General features: G+C 42.6%; 1 protein-coding gene across 1 annotated transcript in view; it reads left to right on the top strand.

The window, feature by feature from the left end:
* The window catches only part of cib2 (calcium and integrin binding family member 2), a 20,033-nt gene extending 9,303 nt beyond the window's left edge, over positions 1-10,730 (top strand). The window contains exons 3-4 of the mRNA XM_048617272.1: positions 3,040-3,235; positions 10,709-10,730. Of these exons, the coding sequence (XP_048473229.1) occupies positions 3,040-3,235; positions 10,709-10,730 (218 nt within the window). The remainder of the gene's footprint in view (positions 1-3,039; positions 3,236-10,708) is intronic.
* Positions 10,731-12,109: the final 1,379 nt, after the last annotated feature.

Below are 12,109 nucleotides of genomic sequence, written 5' to 3'. Positions count from 1 at the left end.
ATGAACACAGCAGGCCAAGCAACATCAGCTTTCCTGCTCCTCTGATGCTGCTTGGCCTGCTGTGTTCATCCAGCCCTACACCTTGTTATCTCAGATTCTCCAGCATCTGCAGTTCCTACTATCTCTAAAAGAAAGATGAATTAGGAATAACATAACTCTACTGGAAAATGTAATAGAATAATAGATTATTTAACTACTAAACAGTAACTGTTCCAATATAGCAACATCCCATAAATATACCTTGCCAAAGGCAAATTAAGTAAAATAGATTGTCTGACATGCAGTTCTCCAGTATGGAGGAAAGAATATCAAGAGAGAACTCTGTGTGAGAGAGAGAGTGTGTGTGAGAGAGAGAGAGAGAGAGAGAGAGAGTGTGTGAGAGAGAGAGAGAGAGTGTGAGAGAGAGAGATCAAGCATTTTGCTGTAGCAGGGAGAAATGTATAACAGCTTCCAAACCCCATCAGCTACTGAAAGTGAAACTAAAATCCTAGTTCTGTCAGAGCTTGACCCCACAACTTCATGCTGCTTCTATTATTCCAACCTTTTTAAAAAAAAGACACCAAGGCCCCACAAACTGTTTCCATTAATGGCTGGGAGCAGACCACTCGGTACCTCTCTCTCAACCTCTCTTTATTAAAAAAAAAGCACCTGGTCAAAATATAGCTCTTAAAGCCATAGTATCATTACACTGCTCTACTTTGTTAATTGCGTCTGTCACAAGTTTGTAATTTTACCATTACAAATGGAAAGCTGCCAGTTCTGCTTCATAGCATCTTTCTTTCTGACTGTTGCCAAGAGAGGATATTGAATGATTTCACCCCCTTCTAACCATCTTACAAATTAATTGCTGGACAAGAAAGTACAATGGATTCAACCTGCCAGCAATTCAGGCCCTTAAGTGGTCAATTAATGGACACTTTGGGATCTCACCTCATCACTCAACCCATCAACGCTTCTCAACCCAATCCAGACTGACTTGGCTACTCGTTTGGAGGCCTCCATTTACCCCCAGTTTAGAGGCAAGTGTGGAAATGGGTGGGGGTAGCTTCAGAATCCAATCGTCTACTCTTGACTCTGACCCTCCATTCATTTCTTCCTATCATCTCCATCTCATGAGAAGCAAGAGAAAACCTTTTACCTTCTCACTGTTCTTTGAAAACTCATCCATGACCAACAATTTGTAGGACCCAGGAAGCCGCCTTCCTCTGATTGGCCAGCTGCTGTTAAACAGGTAGAACTCCATTCTCAAGGCCTATGACAGCTCACAAAGATCACCAGTCAGCTTCAAACATATCAGGTTGGAGCAGCAGAAGGCCAAGCAGCCCCTCATGCCTGCTGCACCATTTGAGAAGAATATGACTGATCTTCTACCTCAGCTCCATGTTTCTACATGACCCTTTAATATTCTTCAATTTCCTCGATAATCTAAAATCTATTGCTCTCAGTCTTCAAGACATTCAATGTGAATATATCCACTGTTTAGTGAGGTAGAGAATTCTAAAGATTCAAAACTTTGAGTTAAGAAGTTCATTCTCATCACAGTCTGAGATGACCAACGGCCCCTTATCCTGGGACCATGACCTAGTCTTAGACGTCACTGCCTGGGTGCAGCAAAGCACCCCTTATGAAATTTATGTGCTTCAATCGGATCACCTCTAACTCTTCCTATACAGGCCCAGCCCAACCAGTTTGACCTCATGAGACAATGCCCTCATCCCAGGAATCAGTTCATGAAGAACAAGTGAACTTTCATTGCATTCATTCCAGGACAAATCTTCCTTCCATTATTTTGGGAATCTAGAAGCGTGTGATTATGAAGAAGAAAGAAAAGTGGATGTAAGGGTCTGAAGAGCAACATTCCTGAGAGGTTGTCCCCATCTGCCTGTATATCTTCCTCCTCTTCCTCTGTTTGACTTTGACAGCTTTATCACCAATGACAGAAGCAACAATGAGCACAGTGCTGAAGTATGTCACATCCAGTGTAGACTGTCTGGAGTGCAGCCCTGTTGTGTCACTTAACTGGAGGAAAGACTTTTTCACCCAGAGAGTGGTGGGAATCTGGAACTCGCTGCCTGTAAGGGTGTTGGTGGCAAAAACCCTCATAATATTTAAGATGTATTTAGACGTGTACTAGCGATGCCAAAGCATAGAAGGTTATGGGCTCCATGCTGGAAAATTGGATTAGAACAGTTAGTTGTTTTTGACCATCACGGAAGTGATAAGCTAAATGACTTTTTTCTGTGCTGTAAATCTCTATGACTGTATCTAACTAGTACTGAGGGTAAATCATTCCTAACAACCAGCCTCAACCATCCATACAGGCCATTCAAAAAGAATTTTCGTTTGGCTTTCCTCCCAAATGAAATTAAGTGGCTGGCCTCTCCTGGGTTACTGTCTGACAGAGAGACGGTCAGAGTCAGGACAGGCTTCAGTGTGGTCCTTTATTTCAAAATGAATTTAGCCACCATTAGTCATAACAGTTAATTCTTCAAGAAGGAGACAGACCAGTTCTTGACTAGGACAGAGATCTCTGTCAAATAGTGGGAAAGTGGATTAACTATCTAAAGTGATCACCTGGATTATGGGAATAATAGGGAAATTCTCCAGGATATTTTGCCCCTGCCAGTGTTTATCTACCTATGAAGGGAATGGTGGGGAGAGCTGACTGGTATCTAGTCACAAGGCACCAACCATTGTGAGTGTGGAGTAGGCTTCATGGATGATTGGGCTTTTCCTATGCATCATTTCCATGTGTCTGTACATCTACACAATGTTACAGAGATAGTAGGAACTGCCGATGCTGGAGAATCTGAGAAAACCAGGTGTAGAGCTGGATGAACACAGCAGGCCAAGCAGCATCAGAGGAGCAGGAAAGCTGATGTTTCAGGTCGAAACCCTTCTTGAGAAATTTTCTGAAGAAGGGTCTTGACCCGAAATATCAGCTTTCCTGCTCCTCTGATGCTGCTTGGCCTGCTGTGTTCATCCAGCTCTACACCTTGTTATCTCATCTACACAATGTACTGCTTTTCTCTCCAAAAGATTTCAACATGGATAATTTCATCTGCAAATCTGACATGGAGAAGACTCTCAATAAGCTGACCCGGGAGGAGCTCGCACCCGAAGAGGTGACCCTGGTCTGTGAGAAAGTGATTGAAGAAGCTGATTTGGATGGTGATGGGAAGCTTAACTACCTGGATTTTGAGAATATGATTGGCAGAGCACCCGATTTCCTCAGGTAGGTCAGGATAGGAAAAGCAACCTTCTGACACTTCAGTCAGTACTTCAAATCAGAGAAAGACCATGAGGGAGAATAATGAATCTAGATTACATAGCAGACTGTTTCTGAAGGCTGCAATACTTTGCATGCATCCTATTTTCAAAATTAGGGTAAATGTTGAACACAGATTACGTGGCTCAGTGTAAGTACTTTCACCTTTGAGCTAGATTGTCATGGGTTCAAGTCCTACTCCAGCTCCTTGAATATGAGGAGTCATTATGGTACAAAAGCAGACCATTCAGCCATTTGTGTCTATGACTGGCAGAAAGCAGAGTTAAATGGTGCGTGGAGACCCCATTGGATTGCAAATCCAACTGTTTAACTGCTTCACCATCATTGTTGCAGAGCTGTTAAAGTGCAGAAGGAACCTATTTGGCCCATCATATCTGTACCATCTCTCTGAGTGAGCATTATGACTTAGTGTCATTCTCCTGCCATTTCCCTGTAATTTGTAGATTGTTTTCATTTACATAATAATCTAATACCCTCTTAGATGCCTCAATTGAATCTGCATCCATCATACTTCCAGACTGTACATTCCAGACCCAAACCATTCGCTGTATGAATGAGACTTTTCTTACATCACATTTACTTCTTTTAGCAAATCACTTTAACTCTGTATGCTACATAAAGACAGCACCTCAGGGAGTGCAGCACGAGCCTGCACTGGAATGTCAGTTTAGTTTTAGGACTTGAACAGAGAACATTCTAAACCAGAGATGGATGTGTTACCCTCTAAACCACAGCTGATAGGAATCCAGGTTGATATTCCATTCAGATATTCCAGGCTCAGAAAGTTGGAAATTTCCATGTTCTGCTCTCACCAACACCATTAGGGTAAATATTGAACACAGATTACATGGCTCAGTGTGAACACTTTCACCTCTGAGCCAGTATGTCATATGGATGTGCTTTTTGTTGAATCCTTTACTGCATTGTAGGTGTCCCTAAACCATATAGACTACAGCAGTTCAAGCAGATAACTCACCACCACCTTCTTAAAGGCAATTAGGGATAGGTCATGGCTACTGGCTCTTCCAGTAATGCCACATCCCAAAAAAGTACAATTTATGGAAGGTAGCTTAGTAGTAATGTTACTGGACTAGATGGTGCAGAAATTGGCATTGGGAGGGTATGGTGTGGAGATGGGGGAGGGGACGCACCATGGATGGGGGACTGGATGGTGCTAAGAATTGGGGAGGGGATGGAGTATAGGGATAGTGGGGAATGGTGCAGGAATAGAGGGGGGAATGGGGAGGGGATGGGGGAGGGGTTGGGGGATGGGTTGGAGTTGGGGATGGGGGAGAGAATGGTGCAGTGATGGGGGAGGGATGGGGAGAGGATGCAGCAGTGATAGGGGTAGAGGCTGGTGTGGGGAGGCGGGTGCAGCTGGTCTGAGGAGGTGCTGGTGTAGAGATAAGGGAATGGGGAGGGGGAGGAAGAGGGATGGGGAGGTGATGAGGAAAGGGCTAGTGTGAAATGGGAGAGGGATGGTGCAGGGATGTGGAGGCACTGGTGCAAGGATGAGGGGAGTTGGGAAGGGCTCATGTGGGGATAGGGGAAACAGGGAGGTGCTGTTCAGGAATGGGGAGGATGGGCTGGTGCAGGGATGAAAAGGGGATGGGAGGGAGGGGAGGATCTGGAGTGGGGATGGGGTTTTGGGGTGGGGACTGGTGTGGAGCCAGGAGGAAGGGCTGGTTCTGGGATGGAGAAGGGAGGAAAGGAGCTGGTACAGGTATGGGGGGGCATGGCTAGTGTGTGGATGGGTAAAGGGGTTAATGTGGGAATGAATGGGGTGAGTTTTGGTATGGGAAGTGGATGGGGGTCCCGCCCTGTCAGAACCACCAGCAGGTCTCATACTCGGTAGTCCCACCACAAAGACCATGGCTGCAGCTCGAAGGATAACCAAGATCATGAGACCCAAGGTGACAGGGAAAGATGGGGAGAGAGGTTCTGGTTTCTGGGGTTGGACATCAGGAGAGGGGGCCAAGCAAGTGCAATAGAATATCACTCTGGCCGACGGCCATACCCCATTCCTGCACAAATAAGCGTAGATTGAGGGACATTCCCTACCGTATCAGATTGACAGTCTAACATTGCTGGTTTACTGGGCTGCCACTTCCCCATCTTGCCTGGAGCGAAGAAAATTGTGAGCCAGGCAGGAATAGTTCCGAGCTAGTTAATAATCGGTCACATAAGGCTCATGGGAAGGACCTTTGCAATATTGTCCAGAACTGAAGATAAGGCTGTTAGTTCCCTGTCTGCTAACACTTTGTATTAGGCTTCTGTTGAATTTACCGCAATCCGATAGAATCTTGAGGTGGCAGCTAAGAAGGTGGTAGGCTGTTGCTGGAAAGACAGGGGCCAGGGCATAGGGAGATGGATCTCAGCAGGTGTCCCTCCCCACTTCCTGATGTCCAATCTCTCGATCAGGGGCTGAGATTCTTGGATTGAGGGACCCTGAAACCTCCAGCTGGCCCCTCCCCCAGACTAACTTCTGTGAACCCCACATGATAACAGCCTCACCTGCAGCTGGATCAATCCCAGTGGCACCAACTCAAGAGCCTTTAGTGCTCCCTAATTGGTCTCTTTAAGGCCCCAGTTGGTGGTGGGAAGGGAAGATCAACCATGGGCCTTCCCACCTAGAACCTGATTCCTGAGTAGGTGAGTAGTTGCTGGGGTTTGGGTAAGCTACTATCTCGCTGAATTAAACACACTTATTGCACTGAGGAGAGCTGGAGATTCCATCCGACAACCTTCTACCACCCTCTCTCACTATGTTTTGCTCTGCTGTATGGTTACACCGATTATATACCCAGCTACATCCTTCAGTCCTCCAACTCTGACTTGTTATGTGCATTTATCCTTTCTGGTTATTCTATTCTGAAATGCACATTGATGCAACTCCTAAGAAAACAGCTCACCTATTCCTAAACAATCACTGACCAGTTTATAAAAGCTGAATTCCTAAATATACATCTCGATCAAGGTATTAACCACTATTCCCATCTCTTCTACAATGGTTCCATCTCTGTGATTCCACTAACCCAGTTTTGTCATCCGTGGATCAGTTTTTGGGCTTTTCTTTATATTAATTCTGTTGTATAAAAACAGCCATTGTTCCCAAGCCAAGTTAATAGATCTTCCATTTCCCCCAACATGTTCCATAAGTTAGTCAAGGAAACACTGTGTTTCATTAACTGGGAAGACCTCCCATTAATTAGTACCTTGTTTAGCCGCTGGATGAATTGAAAACAAAGTGACACTTGACTCTTTCATTTCGGAAATTCCCATGGGTACAAATCCTCATGGTAATTTTGTTTGCTGTTCTAATCCAATCCTAGCCACCTCTACCTTCTCGACAAGGAAGTGAGAACGTTTTGAATTCCCTCTTGATTGGAGACAATCAGATTCAGTCAGGATATGGGAGCAGCTACTAGAACCTTAATTTCTGAAATGATGGAAAGCCAAATAAGAAGCTGGGATTTTTCACACAAAGTGGGGTGTAATCATGCCAATTTCAAATTGCAGAAATCTACCTGAAATGTAAAAACATTGCTGCTCCCTACCTGTGCTCCACTACAAAGTGGTGTACATTACCATTCACAGGCACATTTATAATGTTTGATTGATCCATTCAGTAATACATATTGATCCATTCATAACATATGGCTGACACATTTGTAAGTATATATATATAGAATCATTTATAAATAAATAATTGATCCATTCGTAAATTTACACTGACCCGTTGACAATACATACTTGACCCATTTATAAATATACATTGATTCTTTCTTAAATGTGCATTGATCCATTCAGAAATATATCACTGATCTCTCTTAACAAATAAATATTATTTACAACTTCAATTGCTTTAGTTCTAAATAGAAAATAAAATTAGCTTGATTTTCCTGAATTCACTACTGAGAGTCGCATGGGGATTTCTGATGGCCACTTTAACTCCACAGTAACCCTTTTGCTCAGTTTAACAGCGAGGCTGCATTTGACTGAGGGGTGTGTCAAGGAACACTGGCAAAATTAATTGTGGGAAAACTCTATGCTGATCTGGGTTCTGCTTAGCAGACAGAAAGATGGTTGAGGTTGCTGTAGGTCAGTCATCTCAGCTCCAGGACATCTCTACAGGAGTTCCTCAGGGTAGGATCCGAGGCCCAACCATCATCAGCTGCTTCATTGATGACCTTCCCTCCATCATAAGGTCAGAAGTGGGGATGCTCACTGATAGTTGCACAAAGTTCAGCACCATTTGCAACTCCTCAGTTACTGAAGCAGTCCATGTCCAAATACACCAAGATCTGGTCAATATCCAGGCTTGGGCTGACAAGTCACAAGTAAGATTCAGGCCATGCACGTACCAGGTAATGATGATTTTCAGAAAAAGAGTATCTGTACTTCGCCCCTTGACATCCAATGACATTGCTGAATCTCTCAGTATCAATATTCTGGGGGTTACCGTTGACCAGAAATTGAACTGGGGTCTAGCCATACACATACAGTGGATACACAAGCAGATCAGAGGCTGGGAATCCTGGAGCGAGTAACTCACCTCCTGCCTTCTAAAAGGCTTATCCAAAATCTACAAAACGCAAGAAAAGGATGTGACGCAATTCCCCAACAACACTCAAGAAGCTTGACACCATCCAGTCTACTTGATTGGTACCACATCTGGCAAATTTGGAAAGAGGATTACCTTTCGCCTTTTTAATTGTCAAAAGCTTCCATTAAACATCTTTGTGATATACTGTGTCTTATAGAATAGAATTGTACTGTATTGAAGGAAGCCATTCAGCCCATTGACTGTGGTGCCAGTTCTTTCAAAGAGAAATCCAGTTAATCCTACATCAACTCACCCCCAGCCAAATTGTTCTTTCTCTTTTTTCCCTCCAAGTATTTATAAAATTTCCTTTTGAGTACTAATTTAAATCAGTATATGCCACCTTATCAGAGAGGAAGTGGATTCCAAATCCTAACCACTATTGTAGAAACGCTTTTTCTCACAACGCCTTTTGATCTTTGGTCAATCAACATGAATTAAGTTAAGTATGGACCAATTGATTTATCAAGCCTTCAGACATGGAACCAGTTTCTATTTATTCGATCTAAATGCATAACAATTTTATACACCTCCCTCTCCCAATATCCTCAGCTCTCAGGAGATCAACTCTATCTTCGCTGTGCAAGTTTCAGTAAGATATGGTTAACAACCATTACTTTGTCAGACAATTACACACAACTTGGTCATTCAGATCATGCAACTAAGTCTTTTGAACCTGACCTAATGAATTGTAACAGCAATTTCCAACAGACTTGAATCTTTCAATCGCTACAAACAACAAATCAAGATATCTTGAACTCATAGTGATATTTACAATTGACCTGTGACTTTTGGTTTTCCTTCCAAACAAAAAAATTGACAGAGTCTTCCTGGAAATTAGCACAAGTTAATTCACCTGTGATAGTGTGGCATTTTATCCATATAAGTCAGATTTGTTAATAGAAAAATTACTTTGTATTGCACGGTAAATATTTTCTCACTTTTAATTAAAACCGATTGCACATAAAAGAAGCTTAAAGCACATGGAATTGAGGGAAACTTGGTGAGATGGATCAAAAACTGGCTCAGTAATAGGACACAAAGGGTAGTGGTAGAATGGTGTTTGAGTGACTGGAGGCCGGTGTCCAGTGGTTTCCCTAGGATCAGTAACTGGGACCCTTATTGATTATTAGATGCATAAATAATATAGATGAAAATGTAGGAGGAATGTCAAGCAGAATGGCTGACAACACCGAGATTGGTAACACAGTGTAGACCTGGAGGAACACAGCAGGTTAGGCAGCCTCAGAGGAGCAGATATAAAATATGAAATTTGAAAAAGAGTCATATTGGACTCAACATATTAATTGTTTGTCTTCATAGATGATGCCAGACTTGCTGAGTTTTTCCTCTGTTTTTACTTGATAAATCAAAATTCTTTTTCATATAATACTGATTGTTTATTAAACTAGACTCACTGAGCCCACTGAGCAAAAGGCAATGTTATTGTGGAACAGGATGTGAACAGAAGAGCTTTAGAATCCTCTGTGACTGCAAGGCATTTCATTTTAACATGCTAAATTATAACTCTGAGAGTCTCTGACTAGCTTAATGGTGGCATTAGCAGTGTGATTTGGCACTCTGTAACCTGCCCTGCAAGGCTGCATATATTGGACTTGTAGAAAATTGCTTTGTAAATCATTCCAGAAATTGACGCTGATCCATGCTCCAAATTGGTCTGTACTGGTCTCACTTACAAGGAAATTACACAACATAGTTTTCCTGACTGCACACTCCTGCCCTGGCACAAAGTGTGAAGGACTTGTAATCTTTAGACCTGCCTTGCACATTTCCCATTGCCAGGAAAATCTTTATGGAGTTAATTAATTTCCATACTGTGGGCTCCCAATCCCATGTAGGGGTTAGATGGTCACCCTCCTGAACACATTAAGATTTAAAGTGAAATCTGAACGCCTTATTTTAACTAGTAGAACTACACCGCAAAACTCCTTGAGTTTTTTTCAGAAGGCACAAACTTTATTGCAACAAAATTAGAAATTGCTGGAAAAATTCAGTAGGTCTGGCAGCATCTGTGGAGAGAAAGCAGAGTTAACGTTTCATGTCCAGTAACCCTTCTTCAGAACAAACTTCATTGCATCTAGAAACAATTAAACAAATCAAATGTTAGCATGGTTACATACATCCACAAATGCCAGGCCTTGAGAATCACTTCTTACTTCCCCCAAAAATTGTCTTATATATTCCAATTATTACATTACTTACTTTCATAGAGAAAAACCATAAGTTTCCCACAGTCCTCTGGAAACTAGGTTTTAAGTTTCCTCAGCTCTAGTTAGTCTCAAGTGTAGAATCTTCATTTTCCATCTTTTTTAATGTGATACCCCAGTCCTCCTTCTGGTTACTCTTCCATTACTTCCAATATAATCTGATGGTTGCTTTCTTTGGCCACAAGTCTCTGAGAAGACCACCGTAGGCTCTTCTACCAGTTTCAAACTTACAATTTTCGTTCCCTCACAAAATACAAACTGACTGATATTAAGTCTCACCCTAATTCTACATGGTAAAAGATTAACTTAGTTTTTTTTAATTCTGCTTACAGTGCAGGTCTATATAACTATTATTTATTTGGGCTATCTCACAGTGGGTTGCAATCAGACCAGGTCCAAATTGCAACTACTACTTGGATTGATCTTTAACATGTTTTATCTTCCAACTAGGTTTGCCTGTCTGGAATATTTTTGGGAAGAGGAGGGGACTGGAGAGAGGGAAAGGGAGACGAGTGGGATTGTTTATTGACACATTTAAATTTGGAGCTGCTTATCTAGTTGCATTTTCTCTGTGTCCCATTTCTGCAGCACTTTCCACATTCGTATCTGAAGGCAGTCAATGAGACGGCTACCTGGGAAATCGAGACTGGCTTGCCCCTGATTCCATGACCTTTTGGACCCTTTGATTGGAGTTGGAGCCCATTTGGCTGAAGACATGAAGCCTCTGCTTCTTGTCTGTACGACTGGGCATTGGGCTTCCTGAATTTTTGGTGAACAGAGAGCCTGTCACAGTCAGCTCTCAGTGATTTGACTTTTGAAGGCCTTTGGAACCAGTGTTCACGATTCTACACCTGGGCATGGCTATTCCAGAGCATCTAGCAACCTCCTGTCTCTTATACCTTTCGGAACTTTCTACTGGAGGCCAAGGCAGATAATGAAAGTGAAAGGTGCAGTTTATACACACAGGAAGCACAGGAAAACTTCCTAGGGCTAAAACCTCTTTAAACATCAGTATTTTCTATCAGGACAGGCAAGGGCGCTTTATTGAGGTAGTACAGAAATATTTCTATGGTGGTTTTGTAATTGCTTGCTGTCTGATGTATTAATGACAACTCAAAGTCGGTTTCTTGATTTGGAGAGGCACATTCACCTCATTCCTCCTGGAAGACACTGGTTACCAGTGCGATCATGGACAGACTCTGCGAGCTCCCTGGGCCTTTTGATTATGTATACTCCTCCCACGAGAAAGCCATCGGCACTCGAGAACAAAAGCAACTCTTTGCGAGATCACAGTGTTATTGTTTGAGGGTCAATTTGACTTGATGTTTGCAGTCTAGGAGTGGATGGGGTTGAACTGGTGAAACAGTGACCAGCACCAGGAGCAAGGAGACACCGAAGACCATTTCCTGACCAGCTATGCAATCTTCAGCATCAAACTGCATGAACTTTTCCTTCTTCCCCGTCCCCTCTTGCTGCCCCTATTGTTTTTATATCCTGGTATCTGATTACTGGTGCACAATGACAATCATGAGACTGTGATACAGTCCAGTAGAAGGGCTCTGCTACTAAACTGCTTGGATTTATCTGCCTCTGGGATCTCCCCATGTATTGCTTAATTCTTCCAAACTTCACACCTCCTCGTTTTTAAAATGATTGTGCTGTTTGTTTGTTGTCCACTGATATCTCCTTTTCCAGTCTCCTGGCTCAGTGAGAGCCTCAGGATATATTTTGAAGAGATGGCTTTTGTGTTGCTTGTTGTCTTAATAAACAGTTGGAAGCAAACTGGCAGCTCCAAGTGTGTTCTTAGTTGGTGTTACACATTTCACTGGCATCATTAATTGTGTAGCTCACATCCAAAAACAAAGCACAATTCAACCTTGCTGAGGAATTCCAATACCTTCAGTTCTTCACATATTGGATATCCCAATAATGTGGCTTTTACAGTCCATAAGGTGAAACTAAATTACAGCAAAACCACAAAAAAAGAAC

The sequence above is a fragment of the Rhincodon typus genome, chromosome 36 (assembly GCF_021869965.1).
Source record: "Rhincodon typus isolate 14 chromosome 36, sRhiTyp1.1, whole genome shotgun sequence".
Lineage (NCBI taxonomy): Eukaryota > Metazoa > Chordata > Chondrichthyes > Orectolobiformes > Rhincodontidae > Rhincodon > Rhincodon typus.
Note: the sequence above shows the minus strand (reverse complement) of the source record. Positions and strands in the feature narration are given on the sequence as shown.